Genomic DNA, 19,624 nt, shown 5'->3' on the forward strand with positions numbered 1-19,624 from the left:
TGAGACTGCATTCAAGAAGTCCGTTACGTGATAAAAGCTGACAGGAATACTTTCTCAAGCGGAAGTTTGTCGTGACGTCATCCAAAGCGCCAATCCCAGAATTCCAAGTATATGTTTGTTGCTTTTGGCGAACAATTCACTTCTGAAAAACAAAGAGCAGTTATAATAATATTTTTAAACCAAAATCTTCTACTGATATTTTCCTTACGGCAGTATTTACAGAGTCCTAGTACGTGGAGCGTATACGAATGATCTAGAATTGTGTTTAATAAACCTACCTGTTTGGTGTCCTTTCTTTAATTCTAGTCCCGAAACGTTTTATCTACGAGTAAAATATATTTTGTTTAGATGGTTTGAAGAATATATTTTCTATCATATTTAATTTAATTTAAATATGATCTAATATATTTGGATCGCTTCACATTAAAGGGACTTTGACACAATTTGAGATCAAAAATTTTATTTTTAATTTTTATGTATAAAATGATTTACTGGAGCATTTTAAATGATTGACCAAAATATTTGAAATGTTAAAGTCAAGTTACAAGCGAGATACAGAGGTAAGAATTTGTTGTTATGTAAACAAAGCTCGAGTCTTATAGTTGTTTAAAAAATGTTATGTAGAGAAATACCATTTCTTAGACAAAATGACATGTAAAAAAAACAATTTAAACTAACTCAATATCTTGAGACTTACACTAATACAACACATATGTAAAAATGACAATATTCGAGCTTTGTTTCCAAAACAAAGAACTATGAACTCTGTATCTTGCTAATAACTTGATATTTGACTTTAAAATTTTCACATAGCATTAAAAACTTCTATATCTATCAGTATAAACATTGAAAATGGAAACATAAAATCTGAACATTTTAAGTCAAATCATATCTAAGTCCCTTTAATTTGTTGGATCGAATCATTGAGGTGTAGTACGTACTTTTAAATCAATTAAATCATGTAATGACAAGAGAAAACTATTTTACCTTGTTGGCTAATTTATAAAATGCATCCAATGGTCCAAACATGCAGCTCTCATTATCTTCTTCAAATAGCTCGGTGCTTTTTACTGCAATTCCTGGTGAAAATGACTCAAAGGTGTTGAAACTATTCGCCCCTTTTCGTATTCTATATGATGGAGTCGAACGCCGTGTCTTCGCCCTGTGTTTTATTCGCGGATGACATTTCTCGCCGTTTTGCGTCGAATTAAGTGGGTGGTTGCAGAAAGCTTTAACTTTTCTGTCTGAACATGCTGAACTTGAATGCAGACCAAGGCAATACCTCTGCACTCTGGAGAAGCGACGTCTTGGCAGTGTTCTTCCTCTATTTAGTGGAAAATTCTTCAGACTCTCTTTGCAGTCTAGTTGTGTATTTCTGCGATCATTCATACTCTTCTCTAACGTGCTCTTTTGAGCTTTCGATTTACTGGACAAATTTTTTCTCCTTCTTCTAACGACAAAAAATATTTCGTTCTCAATATCCCTTCTGTAAATTACTCTTGTATGACGCACAACACGCCTCATGCTATTTTTGATATGACGCACGACGCGTCCAATTCTGTTTCTTGAACGTTGCGTATTGCGATTTATATTACTTCTTGAACGATGCCCAGTGCGTCTCATTTTGTTTCTTGAGTTAGTTACACTTCGATTTATTCCGTTTCCTGAACGACGCATTTGACGCCCCTTGATGCTTCTCAAATGACGCAAATTTAGACTAAAGCTGTTTATGATATGTTGAACAAAGCGTCCAGTGATGTTTCTTGAATGACGCTTATTTCGATTTATGTTGTTATTTGCACGATGCACAATACTTTCCACGTTGCTTTTTGAACGTCGCGTTTTGCCGATTCTTGGGCGATATATATATCGTCCCACGCTTTTTCGTGAGCGACGCTCATTTCGTCCCACGCTCTTTCGTGAGCGACGCTCATTTCGTCCCACGCTCTTTCGTGAGCGGCGCTCATTTCGTCCCACGCTCTTTCGTGAGCGACGCTCATTTCGTCTCACGCTCTTTCGTGAGCGACGCTCATTTCGTCCCACGCTATATCTAAAACGACGCACATTTTGTCCCAAGTATTCTGTAATAGACTTTTTTCTATCGAGCCCAATAGCCTGTTTCTTCATTTTTGTTGGAACCCTCCCAGTATCGGTAAGAGTTGATTTAATCTTTCTTTCTCTCCTCAGATATCTTTTTGATCGACGATTCATTCGTCCTCGTCGATTTTCAATGAATTTCGAAAACTTCCGAATAGACGATTCCTTGCGCTGTCTGTGTGTTTTAATTTTTCTTCTAATATTCGGTGCGGATTCCGTTTCTAGCATTTGACGTTTTCTCCTTCTGGTTATTTCAACTTCCAGTGTCCCAGATGCCATGGCAATGCGTACAAATTTGTTCTTTCTGTTGCCTGTCCTATTTGATCGCCTCATGTGTCGGCGCGATTCTCTGACAATACCATGTGATGGAAAGGTATTTGGTTTAGTTGAAGTGGAAGTAATTCCCTCTTGAACATCTTCTTCAGAATTTTTCGAACTAAAAGCGGACTTAATGAAATTCATTTTACAAGTTGGATTCAAATTTCCTTCATACTCAACTTCTAGATCTACTTCCAAGCGCATGATTTCGGGACTTTCGGATTCCTTCGGAAGCCATGCTCTATTTGATACGTCGATGTTCGTTGATGTCTGTGTCCAGTTAATTCCTGGCTGAAATGTTTTTCTAGATTTTTCGATTAAAAAATCTTGAAAACAAATGCCGTCCTTCTGAAGGCAGGTTACAACAATGGCTATGTAGAGTAAGACACACTGTACAGGAGTCGGGGAGGGCATAATGGAAGAACTGCAAAAATGATGTTTTAATTAAGTTTCCAATAATTTACTGTTATAATATGAGAGATTGGCTGGGAATGAGAAAATTAATACTCAATACAAGCGTGTAACAAGAAGAAATTCATCAGTTTAATTGTTATTAAAAAATAAAACAAATGCTTGTGATCATACAATTACAGTGATATAATGCGTAGACTGTGTGCTTATTGATGATATAATTGAGGGTGCATTTCAACTCTTTATAAGACAAACGACATTTACATACATGTAGCAGCGTTTACTTGGAAGGCACTGGTATAATTTATTTGTAAACACTGTTCACATGAAATGGGGGAGTAAACAATGATTGATACGGATTTTGTCAAAACTAACAGAAAAATAAATAAAGAGAAAAATCGTTGTTTTCTCCGCAAAACAATGTCTGAGATTTTATGTATATAAAATAAAAAGTACAGGAAATATACAGACTGGCTATAGACACGAAGAAAGCAGAAGATTCAGAATACTAACTACTACACTGTAAGATAGATTTCAACCACAACCCGGTGACCCCCCCCCCCCCAAAAAAAAAAACAACCAAAAAAAACCCCATAAGACCTACCTATAGCTCATGAATTCCTCCCTAGAGTTACGAACGATCTTATATTTATACCCCTCCCCAAAATAATTTGCCATCTTGGCCCCAAGAAACGTTTTCTGAGATCTCTTGCAGAAAATTACAAACATGGATCTTTGCATTTCTCATTTTTCTGCAAATAGAATTATTTTCACGACTGGACGATTCTTCTAAATTGCTAATTACATTTTTGTCCTAAAAAAGGATTATTGTTAATTAGTATTGATTTGCTCAAGGAGTTCGGTTGTCTTTCTACATGAAAGTAAAATGAGATTAAGTTGCTTTACAAAGACAAATTGCCGTTTTAGCTCACCTGAGCCAAAGGTTCAAATTAAGTTAGCATTTCTTATCAAAATCGTCCGTTCTCTGTCGTCGTGTTGATAATCCACTGGATACCAAAGACGGCTTGAAAACTAAACTTTGCAGCATAAGAAAAATTGGAACCCAATACTTTAGCCAGTGAGCTACGACACTATGCAACCCAATCGAATGATATAAACAGTTTAACAAAACATTTAAATCACCATATTGTGACATAGTGTCTTAAAAAGTATAAGTCTGGGTGTAGTGAGGTGCCTTAATGAGTAGCACTGAAGTAAGGCATCATAGACTTTTGTATCCTTGCTTAAGGAGGCGGGGGGAGGGGGGGGGGTCAACAAAAGCACCAGATCTGATGTTTAGGCCATAAACTAACATTTAGTAAAGAAAAATTAAAAATTCCTAATATTAAAACTTTCCTACATCTTATACACTATCAGCAAAAGCACCATCAGATCTTCCTTAAACTTTGACATATGATGTTAAGGCCATAAACTAACATTTAGTAAAAAAATTTAAAAATTCCTAATATTCAAACTTTCCTATATCTTATACAGAGCTCTTAAATCGTCTTAAGGAGATTAAAATAGTCTAAAAATGGCCACTGACCATTGAGTCCTCTGTCACATGCATGGACCAATTACAAGTAATCCTCTAAACCACAGATGTCCTAAATGTAGGTCAATGCAGAAACATGGCCTCATGCAATCACTCCACCGCTCTGAAGAATAATGACTTTATCTGGATATCCATTGCATAAATAGCTTTGTAAAAGTATCAACTGCTAAACATTTTTGATAAAAATAATTTCTCTGTCAGGTATAATGTACAACAATGCTGTAGGATTAACAAAATGCATGGTTATTGCCTTATTACATTTTTTCAACCCATGCCCAATGTTTGCTCACTTTTTTAAACAGTAAACATGTTTTTTACAGTGTGTTTACCAGGTCTAGGCAACCTCCGTTTTTGGAGGAAAGCTCAATTTCAAGATGGCTGCTGATTTTTACCATATATGGAAAGTCACTTTGCATTGTGGGTGAAATTATCCTCCATTTTTGGAGGATAGCATGGGTATATTTCAAAGGCTTCGTGCATATCTTTAATGAGAAAATGCAAGCACCAGACCATATGGGAATTAAAGTTAAGGAAATAAACTAACGATAGTATGCAGCAATTTGAAATTCTATGTATAGTATTTTCAAAATATGCTTTGAAAGTGTGTACTTCCTGTGTTCAGTTTAACAAATGACATAAACTATTTACATCTGTTTCATTTCATAAAAAACACAAAAAATGATGTTTATTCCTCATTAAAACATTAATGACTTCATTCACGTTTAGAGAGACATAATAGATATCTTGATCTGCTATATTGTACATGTACAAAGTAAATGTTTGCATATACCTTAGGAACTTTGTAGCTCTTATTCTAATCAATTCACATGTTATTAAGTATCATTTAAATTTAATCCCTACACACAAAAAGACATTGTTGAATTTTATTAATCAAAATGATACCATTGATAGATATCAATTATCCTTAATATTGAAAAAAATGTGAGAGTCTTAACATAAGATATTTTTCTTTAAAATCAGCCCTACAATTATCTAAACTTAAATATTTATTAAATATTATCAATAAATATAATTATTAATAGCTAAATAAGGTGATATTTTAATTGTATGATAATTATATTTTATTCATAGTTAACTCCCTTTGTAAAAACAAAGTTAATTGCCCTTCATCTGAAAAGATCCACCAGGGGGCACAAACATCTATCCTCCAATTTTGGTGGATAAAATCTATCCTCCAAAAACGGAGGTTGCCTAGACCTGTTTACTGTATATATTTTTTCCGTAGATGCATAAGACATTATATCATTGAAGCAAATATGGGAAAGTAAAATGAAGATCATGCTAAGTGTTAGCCTTAAAATTTATTAACAGACATTATTTTTCATAAAAAATTATAAACATTATATAAGTTATCTATTTACAATGTACTGGTCAATGGACAATAATCAGATAGCATTCAAATATTAAAATCTAGCATTGTGTATATAAATACATGATACTATGTATATCACAAAATGTATAAATTTGATAATCAACTACCTGTAATCTGTTTATATCATCCACAACATAATTCAAACTGCACAGATAAAAATATTCTACAGTTTATCAATATCACTGGCAGAGGATTCAAACAAGGTCTATGCGTATCACAACCACAGAAAATAAACTCTTTTGGGTATCTAGCGTTATCTCCTTCTTTCGAATTCTTTTCTGATCCATTCAGAGTCTTGGTAAAACCTGGGGTCTCCTAGCTGTAGGGCCGTTCTCTTATAGAAGTAGTAGTACAGTACAGCACCTAGGTGAAACAAACAGTAATCAGAGTCCAATCAAATTCTTTGTTCAGTCAGTGTGTGATGACATACAATGTTCTTTTGTGTGCTCAGAGAGAGAGAGAGAGAGAGAGAGAGAGAGAGACAGACAGACAGACAGACAGACACACAGAGAGAGATGGTTCATGAACAAATATTTTTTGATAAGTACAAAGTTGCATGTATGTCAAATGTTGAACTTACCGGTTCTTTGTATTACAAACAAAGGGATAAACCCAGGTGTCTCCCAGATGTACTGGTTTGGGTCATCCCATCTTAAAGTCTGAAAATATAATAAAACCTATTATTAAAACTATGCCATATGTCATGCATCCATTTTCAGATAAGGAAGAAATTCAACCCAGTGTGTTTTACAGATAAAAAAAAAACCCAAAACAAAACAGGTATGACATACCATTTCCCATACATGAAGACCAACATTCAGTCCAAAGTAAATAAAGGTTATTCCTATAGCGACCTTGAATTTTTCGATGAGGATATTGACAAGACCGGCCTGGAAGATGTAGGTGTTGAAGAAGAGCAGGAACACCACGATAACCGCAAACAAGATACATACATCCTGAATACTGAAAAACAAGCAGAACAGAAATCAGCACTCTAGTCTTTGATTATTGCTGCATAAAGAAATCTGTTTATGCATTAATTCATAAAATGTAGTTTTCATATATTTTGTAATACATTTATTTTCAAATCTGTTTTGATTTATGATACTTTCATTTTTGGGAGTTGATTTTAATCAACTCTTCTATGCACTTACTCGGGCAAAGCGAAAGTGAAACAGTGTTTGGACCTAAGCACAAATCAATACCGCTGACAATACTTAGTTCTTGAAAATAATCGATAAATTCGATGCTATGTATTCTGAAGCATTGTTTTTCAAGAAAACTTATTTATTAATACCATGAAAATAATAAGATTTTAAATTGTACAAACAATTTAGATATTTTTTAAAGTCGTACGTATTCCTACGCTAGAGACTGAGTTCAATGTAGTCTCGTTCAACCAGACGCTTGGCTGTCTCCGTTAATATCCGACAAAACAGAGTCTCTCTTGCTTGTCGGAGATAAACGGAGACAGCTGAGCATTTGGTTGAACAAGACAGTTCAATCTTGCATGGATCCATACAAATTCTCAGAAATATTTCGATTACTGATACTACTTGCCATGCGAAATCACATATCGTTGATTTTGAATAAATGATAATCGATAAAATCAATTCCCATCAGTACTTTGATTAAAACTGTTTTGAATTAGGTTACATCATGTGATGAGTGATGCCAATCATGTCAAATGTACAGTGTAAATCTGTAAAAAAAAATTTATCAACTAGGCGTGTCTGATGTCTAAAGTCAATGAAGTGGTTGTATTTGTCTGGGGAAATGCTGGTTAATAATAGTAAACAACAAACTCATGCCAAAAGAGAGGAAGTTGGACAGGTTAGCACCACAGACTGTCCTGTATCACCTGGTCCAAAGTCAGAATAATATTTGCACACAAAGAACTACTTACACATAAAGCACTAGAAGGATGACATTCTCAAATCGGAGCATTTCAATGAATGAGTTCATGAACAGATCCACTATGAGGAGGAGGTACTGTATGAACAGTATTGGACGGTAGCGTTCAACCAACATTTTTGGTCCTCAAGGCATCAAATCTGTAAACACAATCACTTCTTTTTCAATCATCAGTGTGAAATTGAAATATTATTGATATTTTTTATTTACCCACAGTATTTTTACTTTGAGTATGAAATGTCTTTAAAAACCACAGGTAGAATTACCTTTTAATAATAAACAGATAAACGCTCTAAGCTGCTTCAAAATTCAGTCTTCTTTACTCATTGATGATTAAATTTTTAATTTCAATTTACAAATCATATCTAAACACTATTGTCAAATTAAATTATTCGCTTCCTCCATGAAACACATACTGTTGACATTATCTAGTGTATACATACTACAGTTTTCATAGGGACGCATGACAAAACTTGTTTTCCATCGTATTCCAAATTTGCTCCATTTGTTTACACTGACTACATGATCTCAGGATCTTTCGAGAAAATATTATTTTTAAAATATTGTGCCACAATGATTAGGACTTCTTAATTGCTGCTTTTCTGGCTTAATCAATATGTTATAAAGCGTGTGCAATCAAGAACTAATCCGCAGTAAACTCATCTTATTTTCGACCAAAGAATGTAAAGTCTTTGTCGTTCAGGCGTTTAATATTGGTTTGACTAATATCAGAATAAATCTCACACCGGTTTAAACTAAATTACAGAATATTCTTCTAAAAGAAAATTAAAATATCTCTCTTATGCAAGAATGTAAGAAAATATGCGTAAATAGTATCTTTCAACATTAACAGAGTTATTTTCTATGCATAATACGTTTTATAACATACTTTCAAGCGTCTACATGATAAACATGGTGGCGGGAATAATAAAACGGATGGAAAAATAAACCAAGCCACTCATTTAGACATGTAATATGTAAGGTAGGTCGTATGTTACAGCCCACTATGTGATTGGTCCAAAGTATGACACGATTTCTAATGGTGGTATACTGAATGAAAGTAGAGATGTCTCCAGTTTTGTGTATATCATTGTTTACAAATTCAGAAAATGCATTTGATAATCCAACACAGCATCTACAGTAAAACACGATTATAGCGAAGTCCATTACATTGCTATACTCAGGGGTGTTCAGGAAGCATATGGAATCTAAATCCATTATATTGCTATAGCCAGGGATGTTTAAGAAGCATATGATTAAAAATTGAAAGATCAACAGGTCCAGCTAGTACAATCTCTTGATTTAGCTAGATAGCTTTATTTAGCTATTCAAAATAGTTTGACAAAGCTATTTATGTGCAGTTTTTGAAGAAAATATTTATTGTAAGAAATGGACAAAAAATCGCAATTAACTTGCTACTCATATTTGCACCATTGGCCATGCATAATAAACTTGACCACAATTAAAGATAGTTTTAACACTGCAGCTTTTCAACACTTATAAGCAAAAAAAATATTTCCATTGTTTGGGTAACTGTTTACCACTTTGTGTGCAATGAGACGTGGATAAGTATGATTTCTTCTCATTGTGATAAATTATTACCAATCAATTATCTTGTTTACCATAACTGACCTCCTTTATATTTCATTCAAGAAGTAACTGTGTGGTCATGAATCAGTTGCCCCAAAACTTTTAGTGCAAAGTCTCTTAAGGAGACGCAAATTGATAAGTAATCTTTACATGCATTGTTCACAGAACAGTTCAAAGTAAAAAGTAAAAAAAGTAAAAAACTATCACAGGACTAAAGTGCGATTTTTTATACATGCTAATAAAATTACAAATTTAAGAAAAATGTATGACAAAATAGCTAAATGAAGCTACTCTGAATAGCTTAATAAAGCTATTTAGCTTATTCAAGCTATATAGCTAAATCTGGAGATTATACTGGACTGATCAATGTTGAAATAAGTTTTAAAAAAATATAAATTCAGTTGGTTTTGATAATAACATTGAAAAGTTCTACAAAACAAATAATTATAAAAGATGTAAATTTTGTTATTTTTCATCCTATGCAACTCAGCATAAATTGGCTATATTATTTGTGAATTCATTAGATCAGAGATCAGTAATATTATATCAGTCGTGAGGGTCCATAATAACTCTAAAATTTTACTCCAGAGACTCCACAAAACTTTTAGTCGAGATTTTTCTCTTCCCTACTTTGTTCTTAGCAAGTTTGATTTTACATTAACTAGGTCATTCCAATGAGTCCAATGCAAGAATTGGAATCACGAGCATCTTTAGCACAACATTTTTATTTCTTGCAGGTTGATTGGACATAGCTGTTAAAATGAGTGAGTTTAAAATTCACCACCATGTAAGCGAGCTTATAAACCTTCTAGGGTAAGTGTGATAAGCAACTGAGTAATAAAGTGTCATTTTTCTGGAAAATTTTATACTAGTTTAAATATTACATTTTATTTAGGGAAATGAGTTAAATTGTTAGTTTTTGAATGTTTGTCCTTTTTTCAACAGAAATAAATCAGCAGATGCAGGGGCCGAGGTTTATACTGATATTCTGCTGAAAAACACCACACCATATATCACTACACAGGTAAAGACAATACAACACACAGTACATCACTACACAGGTATAGAAAATACACTACACACCATACATCACTACACAGGTATAGAAAATACAACACACCATACATCACTACACAGGTATGGAAAATACACTACACACCATACATCACTACACAGGTATAGAAAATACAACACACCATAAATCACTACATAGGTATTGACAATACACAACACACCATACATCACTACACAGGTATAGACAATACAACACACCATATATCACTACACAGTATAGAAAATACAACACACCATACATCACTACACAGGTATAGAAAATACAACACACCATACATCACTACACAGGTATGGAAAATATAACACACCATATATCACTACACAGGTATAGAAAATACACTACACACCATACATCACTACACAGGTATAAACAATACACAACACACCATACATCACTACACAGGTATAGAAAATACACTACACACCATATATCACTACACAGGTATAGAAAATACAACACACCATATATCACTACACAGGTATGGAAAATACAACACACCATACATCACTACACAGGTATGGAAAATATAACACATCATACATCACTACACAGGTATAGAAAATGCACAACACACCATACATCACTACACAGGTATGGAAAATATAACACACTATATATCACTACACAGGTATGGAAAATATAACACATCATACATCACTACACAGGTATAGAAAATGCACAACACACCATACATCACTACACAGGTATGGAAAATATAACACACTATATATCACTACAGTGTAGAAAATACACAACATGATTTAAGTGTAATTACCAACAAAGCTTAGATTGTGTTAATATTTATGATATTGGTTAAATGTTCAATAAATACACAATCATGGAATTATGTTTATATATTCCCATATTTGAGATTGTTGATTACTGTAATAAACAGGTACATGTAATTTAGGTGTGAGGTGCCTTATACGTGCCAGTATCTTACAGCATTGTACTTATAAGGGTTTATGTGAAATCTACATGTATATTTATCCCTCAATGGTTTGTAGTCCGCTGTAATATTTATAGGTATCAGCACATCAAGCTAAGCGGAAGATAGCGGAATCAACCAAAACACCTATTGAATTCCTGGCGAAATATGATGAGCTCAAATCCAAGAAGTAAGACTCTCAAACCTGAATACTGTAAACATATTATGTTTGGCTAGTACCTGAATACTGTAAACATATAATGTTTGGCTAGTACCTGAATACTGTAAACGTATTATGTTTGGCTAGTACCTGAATACTGTAAACATATAATGTTTGGCTAGTACCTGAATACTGTAAACGTATTATGTTTGGCTAGTACCTGAATACTGTAAACGTATTATGTTTGGCTAGTACCTGAATACTGTAAACGTATAATGTTTGGCTAGTACCTGAATACTGTAAACGTATAATGTTTGGCTAGTACCTGAATACTGTAAACATATAATGTTTGGCTAGTACCTGAATACTGTAAACGTATAATGTTTGGCTAGTACCTGAATACTGTAAACGTATTATGTTTGGCTAGTACCTGAATACTGTAAACGTATTATGTTTGGCTAGTACCTGAATACTGTAAACGTATTATGTTTGGCTAGTACCTGAATACTGTAAACGTATAATGTTTGGCTAGTACCTGAATACTGTAAACGTATTATGTTTGGCTAGTACCTGAATACTGTAAACGTATAATGTTTGGCTAGTACCTGAATACTGTAAACGTTTAATGTTTGGCTAGTACCTGAATACTGTAAACGTATAATGTTTGGCTAGTACGATATTTGGCGGAAATTTATTTTTTAACAAGTTGGCGTTGATTTGATTTAGCGTATTCCTGAATGTGACTAGTATTATACATTTATGCATGGCATTAATCGATGTACTTGATATAGCGGAAGCAGCATTTGCCAAAAGCGCTAAATAGAATACACAGCCAAATGTAGTACGTTTAGAGTATATATTATACATCATATTATGATTCGTACCATTATGTTTATTTGTTCATTTCTATACATTGTTTTGTGACTTTCAAACAAAAAAATTGTGTTCAACCTCAACTTTAACTTAACTTTCAATTAAGAATAGGCACACATTGATTATCTTCTCCCTGATATTACAAATAAAGTTTGAGATACATGTTTTAATTACAAGTCTGAGCTAGCCTGCATAATATAATAAACTTTCCTCCATAATTTTTGTGAGAAAGACAAATCTTCTGGTTATATTTTTTAAAACCAGGGTACTTATTTTGTTAAACAGTAAAATGAAAGATTTAGCTTCGGATAAATACAAATTGAATGAGTGAATGAATGGGGATGTATGGCTGCACACAGTTATATTGAATTGGCTAAATATACATGTATTTTCCGTAATGTTGAACTGTCTTTAGGCCACATCAAAATAATTTCTTGTTCCTTGGACCCTGCATGCTCATATTATAATAAAACAGTACAAACAATATTACTATTAATTTTCCGCATTCCAGTAAATTTTGTGCTGTTTTCTGTTCTATTTCCACCTTATTTTTCATATTTTAAATAGTTTTAATTTATAAATCAGTGAAAAAAATATAACTGTCCACACAAATTTATTTATGTACTGCCTAAAAATTTTGCCTACAATAGAAAATGATTTTATCATCAAATCGCTCGCCCACTTGTACTTTTTTTCATTGGACGTCTGATGAACAAGAAATTACATTGGTGTGGCCTTAGCATTGACTAATTTTGACTTGTTTTAACAGCAACAGGGAGCTGGACCCGTTTGTTTTCCTCCTCTCCAAACTGTGTGAGGAAGAAGAGGTGCGATATTCAGAGTATCATTGCATGTTGCATCTTATATCTAATCTCATTACATATAACTAGTATATCATATAACCAATGTCATATCATTGCATGTTACATGTTATAAGTTATCTCATTACATGTAACCAGTATATCATTTTACCAATAATATCATATCATTGCATGTTACATGTTATAAGTTATCTCATAACATGTAACCAATATATCATTTTACCAATAATATATCGTTGCATGTTACATATTATAAGTAATCTCATTACATGTAACCAGTATATCATGTTACCAATAATATCATATCATTGCATGTTATATATTATAAGTAATCTCGTTACATATAACCAGTATATCATTTTACCAATAATATCATATCATTGCATGTTACATGTTATAAGTAATCTCATTACATGTAACCAGTATATCATGTTACCAATAATATCATATCATTGCATGGTACATATTATAAGTAATCTCATTACATGTAACCAGTATATCATTTTACCAATAATATCATATCATTGCATGTTACATATTATAAGTAATCTCATTACATGTAACCAGTATATCATTTTACCAATAATATCATATCATTGCATGTTACATGTTATAAGTAATCTCATTACATGTAACCAGTATATCATTTTACCAATAATATCATATCATTGCATGTTATATATTATAAGTAATCTCGTTACATATAACCAGTATATCATTTTACCAATAATATCATATCATTGCATGTTACATGTTATAAGTAATCTCATTACATGTAACCAGTATATCATGTTACCAATAATATCATATCATTGCATGGTACATATTATAAGTAATCTCATTACATGTAACCAGTATATCATTTTACCAATAATATCATATCATTGCATGTTACATATTATAAGTAATCTCATTACATGTAACCAGTATATCATTTTACCAATAATATCATATCATTACATGGTACATATTATAAGTAATCTCATTACATGTAACCAGTATATCATGTTACCAATAATATCATAACATAAGCGAGTAATATCATTACTTATAACCACAGGCATATATCATCCAAAAAAAATCTTGACAAGCAATTTTTGACATGGTCCCCGAAAAAGTGGGGGGCCAACTCTATGATAATTCACCTTTATGTATGTAATTTTAAGGTTCTTCGATCCTCAGCCTCAAAGTATTTTTTTCATCATATAAATGTTATTCATCCTTCGAAATTCATGAATGAAATAAAAAAAAGAAATTCACTGATGGTATCCATACATTTTACGAAGCTTTTGCAAGTTTTGCCCATGGTGGATGTAATGGAATAAATATACAAGTTTAGATAAAATTAGGGAGAAAAAAAAGATTGTAGCGGTGCAATGGCGGGTCGAGCCCTTTTGGAGTGTGTAGTAAGTACTTCTCTTTGAGATCACTGAGCTAAGCAGTTCGCGGAGTCCTTGCATATACAATACTTAATAAATTTATCGATATAAAACACAGGTTTATGGTACAAATAAACACATTCCAGATAATTTAGAGTTATCAAACATTGCTGAAGTAAAAAGTTGGGGCAACCCCCCGCTGCTAAGTGCCTGAACCATTATTGCATTGTACGTAACTAAAACTATCATTACATATAATCATTAAATCATTGCATGTAACTAATACTATCATAAAATGTAACAATATCATTCCATGTAACCAGTTCTTATTTAATACATGTAACCTGGTATTTCGGAACATTTAGTATGAAATAAGTAACATTTCATGTAATATGTTACCATTCACATCATTTTATGTTATGTATGAAAAAAATTAAGAATTATCATTGCTTGTATATGTATACCCAGTACATGCAGCATAAGTAATTCGCAGTGCATTAAATGATTAATTGTCAAATGTAGGATGTAATGGCAATGCTTGTAATAAATATATAGAGTGTTTATTACATGTAAAGTGTAAGAATAATGTCATAATATTTCACAAATTACAGATCAAAATCATTAAATGTTTTATGTAAAAAGTTACAGTATATTGCAAAAATTCGCAATTAACAAGTAATATCACATATTATTATTTTCCACTTTTCTTGTCATCTTGAAATTTTAGGGTTTTATCATAGTATGTAACTATGTAATTCAATTTTTTTTATTTATTTGTGTAAAAAATTGATCACACCATATTTATGTTTTTACTTTGTATTTATTTCAGACAAAGGATTATCTGGCCAGAAATGCAAAGGACCGGGCTGATAGGTCAGGAGTGTCCTTGACCTCACACAGCAAGGTCATCTCTCAGCTTCCCGCCCCGGGGACCAAAATCACCATGCAGGATTTCACTGAGGTATGAAATTAGTCTGTAGTCACAAAACTGTTTCACTGAAGAAAGAAAGTTTATTTGTCTGTGGTTTTAAGTTAATTTTACTGAGGTAAGAAATAGCTCTGTAGTCTCAAGTTTGTTTTATTAAAGTAAAAAAATAGGTCTGTATCATATCTTTTTAGTTAATCGTCTGTAATATACACATGTATGATGACATTTAAAGACACAAATAACTACAGGTATACACTCATATCATTTTTATTTTTCTTACATAAATATGTTAACAGCTGAAAGACACAAATAACTACAGGTATACACTCATATCATTTTATTTTTCTTACATAAATATGTTGACAGCTGAAAGACACATTATTTAAAGAATCCAAAGCAATGGCTGCCACCACAGCATCGGAAATTTTACGCAAAGCTCTGCAGGAGAAACCTACCAAACGGAACGGTATATATTCAACAGGCTTTGTAGTTACAGCGGTATTCACAATACATCTGTTACTCACATCTACTTATTATGTACAACTTATTTAGTCGTTAACATTACTGTATTTTAATTAATATGCTAATGCATAGAAGGATTTGTTAATTGAAACAAATTTCTTTCTGAAATGATAAGTGTTTGACGAGATCTCTAATGGCATGTTTAGTTGATTGATTGGTTGGTTGATTGATTGGTTGATGATTGATTGATTGATTGATTGGTTGGTTGATTGATTGGTTGATTGATTGGTTGATTGATTGATTGATTGGTTGATTGATTGGTTGATTGATTGATTGATTGATTGATTGGTTGATGATTGATTGATTGATTGCTGGTGGAATCAATACGAACTGAAAGATTCATGTTATCGATAGAAATGAGATCATTTTTGTGAGTTACATACAAATGAATGAAAATGCCGTGTGTGTTTTGTAATTATTAATAATAATGATGACAAATAGTGGAATGTTTGCAGCAAGTATTTGTAATAACCGTGATTAACAGACTTCTTTGTAATTGCCTACAAGTTTGACATGTAAATCTATTTTATTTTCTGTTGCACCGAAATACATGAACTAAGGTATTCAGTTTTAAAAAGGATCATGTGAACAAAGTCTAAATTTGACATGCACAGTAAACTCGATTAGTACAAACACAGATATAGCAAAGTTTGTGGAGCCCCCGAAAATTTTTTTAACACAGTCTTGCACAATTTTATGGCTGTAATTAATTCAAATTGTATCAAATTTTTGTATATAGCAAAATATTTATTGACTTGGGTCCTATAGATATAAAAAGTAACAAATTTTAAAACTGTTATAACAAATTTCATTATAGTTTGAAATGCAAGCGAAACCAATTGACATTATTGTGTTAATGAATTTATTTTTACATAAACTGTTCAATATACAGTCTGATCATTATCAGTTTTAAAAGAATGTATTTTCATTTTTTGCCTTGATTAGCATAAATTGTAGTCTGGTGTAGAAAACATGAATATGGTTAATTCACTTTGCTAATTATTACAAGTTATTACAAGCATTGGTTCCTAGAACTTTGCTATAACTGAATTTTACAGTACATCTATTTAATTGTTTGTTGCAGTAAATATTCCCCCACAGCCAGACTGGTTGTTCAAAAGGCCGTCCCTGACCCTGGACTTCATTGTCGGGGTAGATGAACCATCAGACCAGGTAAGGCAAAATATTTCTAGTAGATCAACGTCATGGGACTATTCAACAGTCTAAAATATTAAATACAAAGAGCAGTGTAAGACCGAACACCACATAATTTCTTCCTCATCTTGTAGAACATTGTCCCTTTAGGAAGTATGTCCGTCTCTGCCCAGGAGCACGCCATCTTGGATGACATGTTGAATTGTATGCAGGTAAGTTACCATTACAGCATAGTCTGTTATCATTGAGTTATCATTACAGCATGGTCAGTTATCATTGAGTTATCATTACAGCATGGTTAGTTACCATTGAGTTACCATTACAGCTTGGTTAGTTATCATTGCGTTATCATTACAGCATGGTCAGTTATCATTGAGTTATCATTACAGTATGGTTAGTTGTCAGTGAGTGATCATTACAGCATGGTTAGTTATCATTGCGTTATCATTACAGCATAGTCTGTTATCATTGAGTTATCATTACAGCATGGTCAGTTATCATTGAGTTATCTTTACAGTATGGTTAGTTGTCAGTGAGTTATCATTACAGCATGGTTAGTTGTCAGTGAGTGATCATTACAGCATGGTTAGTTGTCAGTGAGTGATCATTACAGCATGGTCAGTTATCATTGAGTTACCATTACAGCATTGTCAGCTACCATTGAGTTTTCATTACAGCATGGTCAGTTATCATTGAGTTATCATTACAGCATGGTTAGTTGTCAGTGAGTGATCATTACAGCATGGTTAGTTATCATTGAGTTATCATTACAGCATGGTTAGTTATCATTGAGTTATCATTACAGCATGGTTATTTATCATTGAGTTATCATTACAGCATGATTAGTCATCATTGAGTTATCATTACAGCATGGTTAGTTATCATTGAGTTATCATTACAGCATGGTTAGTTATCATTGAGTTATCATGACAGCATGGTTAGTCATCATTGAGTTATCATTACAGCATGGTTAGTTATCATTGAGTTATCATTACAGCATGATTAGTCATCATTGAGTTATCATTACAGCATGGTTAGTTATCATTGAGTTATCATTACAGCATGGTTAGTTATCATTGAGTTATCATGACAGCATGGTTAGTCATCATTGAGTTATCATTACAGCATGGTTAGTTATCATTGAGTTATCACTACAGCATGGTTAGTTATCATTGAGTTATCATTACAGCATGGTCAGTTATCATTGAGTTATCATTACAGCATGGTTAGCTGTCATTGAGTTATCATTACAGCATGGTTAGTTATCATTGAGTTATTACTACAGCATGGTTATTTATCATTGAGTTATCATTACAGTATGGTTAGTTGTCAGTGAGTTATCATTACAGCATGGTTAGTTGTCAGTGAGTGATCATTACAGCATGGTTAGTTATCATTGAGTTATCACTACAGCATGGTTAGTTATCATTGAGTTATCATTACAGCATGGTCAGTTATCATTGAGTTATCATTACAGCATGGTTAGCTGTCATTGAGTTATCATTACAGCATGGTTAGTTATCATTGAGTTATTACTACAGCATGGTTATTTATCATTGAGTTATCATTACAGTATGGTTAGTTGTCAGTGAGTTATCATTACAGCATGGTTAGTTGTCAGTGAGTGATCATTACAGCATGGTTAGTTATCATTGAGTTATCACTACAGCATGGTTAGTTATCATTGAGTTATCATTACAGCATGGTCAGTTATCATTGAGTTATCATTACAGCATGGTTAGTTGTCAGTGAGTGATCATTACAGCATGGTTAGTTATCATTGAGTTATCATTACAGCATGGTTAGTTATAATTGAGTTATCATTACAGCATGGTTATTTATCATTGAGTTATCATTACAGCATGGTTAGTCATCATTGAGTTATCATTACAGCATGGTTAGTTATCATTGAGTTATAATTACAGCATGGTCAGTTATCATTGAGTTATCATGACAGCATGGTTAGTCATCATTGAGTTATCACTACAGCATGGTTAGTTGTCAGTGAGTTATCACTACAGCATGGTTAGTTATCATTGAGTTATCATTACAGCATGGTTAGGTGTCAGTGAGTTATCATTACAGCATGGTTATTTATCATTGAGTTATCATTACAGCATGGTTAGTTATCATTGAGTTATCATTACAGCATGGTTAGTTGTCAGTGAGTTATCACTACAGCATGGTTAGTCATCATTGAGTTATCATTACAGCATGGTTAGTTATCATTGAGTTATCACTACAGCATGGTTAGTTGTCAGTGAGTTATCACTACAGCATGGTTAGTTATCATTGAGTTATCATTACAGCATGGTTAGTTGTCAGTGAGTTATCATTACAGCATGGTTATTTATCATTGAGTTATCATTACAGCATGGTTAGTTATCATTAAGTTATCATTACAGCATGGTTATTTATCATTGAGTTATCATTACAGCATGGTTAGTTATCATTGAGTTATCACTACAGCATGGTTAGTTGTCAGTGAGTTATCATTACAGCATG

At 32.8% G+C, this 19,624-nt stretch overlaps 2 protein-coding genes and 1 long non-coding RNA gene across 7 annotated transcripts in view; 1 reads left to right on the top strand and 2 right to left on the bottom strand.

Moving 5' to 3' along the window:
* Positions 1–5: 5 nt before the first annotated feature.
* LOC105329985 (uncharacterized) lies at positions 6–2,835 on the bottom strand. The gene is made up of 3 exons (XR_010709463.1): positions 988–2,835; positions 279–322; positions 6–142 (listed from the first exon to the last, which is right to left on the bottom strand). It is a non-coding gene; the product is annotated as an uncharacterized lncRNA (long non-coding RNA).
* Positions 2,836–5,776: 2,941 nt separating this feature from the next.
* LOC105329986 (transmembrane protein 138) lies at positions 5,777–8,385 on the bottom strand. 2 transcript variants are annotated; one of them, XM_011431505.4, is made up of 5 exons: positions 8,132–8,385; positions 7,681–7,828; positions 6,566–6,737; positions 6,355–6,433; positions 5,777–6,137 (listed from the first exon to the last, which is right to left on the bottom strand). In XM_011431505.4, the coding sequence occupies exons 2-5, from the start codon at positions 7,803–7,805 to the stop codon at positions 6,028–6,030; spliced, it is 486 nt and encodes a 161-aa protein (XP_011429807.1). In that variant the 5' UTR covers positions 7,806–7,828; positions 8,132–8,385; the 3' UTR covers positions 5,777–6,027. The 2 variants fall into 2 exon arrangements, with proteins under 2 accessions (XP_011429807.1, XP_011429808.1); XM_011431506.4 differs by lacking the exon at positions 8,132–8,385 and adding an exon at positions 7,955–8,110.
* A 149-nt stretch (positions 8,386–8,534) lies between these two features.
* The window catches only part of LOC105329987 (gamma-tubulin complex component 2), a 34,758-nt gene continuing 23,668 nt past the window's right edge, over positions 8,535–19,624 (top strand). For 2 of the 4 annotated variants that reach the window (XM_066070839.1, XM_066070840.1), the window contains exons 1-9: positions 8,535–8,670; positions 10,016–10,091; positions 10,224–10,302; positions 11,380–11,471; positions 13,084–13,141; positions 15,344–15,475; positions 15,809–15,908; positions 17,049–17,137; positions 17,254–17,331. In XM_066070839.1, the coding sequence (XP_065926911.1) occupies positions 10,039–10,091; positions 10,224–10,302; positions 11,380–11,471; positions 13,084–13,141; positions 15,344–15,475; positions 15,809–15,908; positions 17,049–17,137; positions 17,254–17,331 (681 nt within the window). In that variant the 5' untranslated portion in view covers positions 8,535–8,670; positions 10,016–10,038. Of the gene's footprint in view, positions 8,671–10,015; positions 10,092–10,223; positions 10,303–10,627; positions 10,832–11,379; positions 11,472–13,083; positions 13,142–15,343; positions 15,476–15,808; positions 15,909–17,048; positions 17,138–17,253; positions 17,332–19,624 lie in introns of those variants that run through there. The other 2 variants (XM_066070837.1, XM_066070838.1) reach the window with 1 other exon arrangement.

The sequence above is a fragment of the Magallana gigas genome, chromosome 9, assembly GCF_963853765.1.
Source record: "Magallana gigas chromosome 9, xbMagGiga1.1, whole genome shotgun sequence".
Lineage (NCBI taxonomy): Eukaryota > Metazoa > Mollusca > Bivalvia > Ostreida > Ostreidae > Magallana > Magallana gigas.

What these genes read in the sequence shown, in the direction of transcription:
- LOC105329986 (XM_011431505.4), bottom strand. Translation starts at nt 7,805, where the DNA reads ATGTTGGTTGAACGCTACCGTCCAATACTGTTCATACAGTACCTCCTC. An exon ending in ATCCTTCTAGTGCTTTATGT is followed by an intron (nt 6,738 to 7,680) that starts GTAAGTAGTTCT and finishes CTTGTTTTTCAG; the next exon opens with TATTCAGGATGTATGTATCT. An exon ending in GTCTTCATGTATGGGAAATG is followed by an intron (nt 6,434 to 6,565) that starts GTATGTCATACC and finishes TTATATTTTCAG; the next exon opens with ACTTTAAGATGGGATGACCC.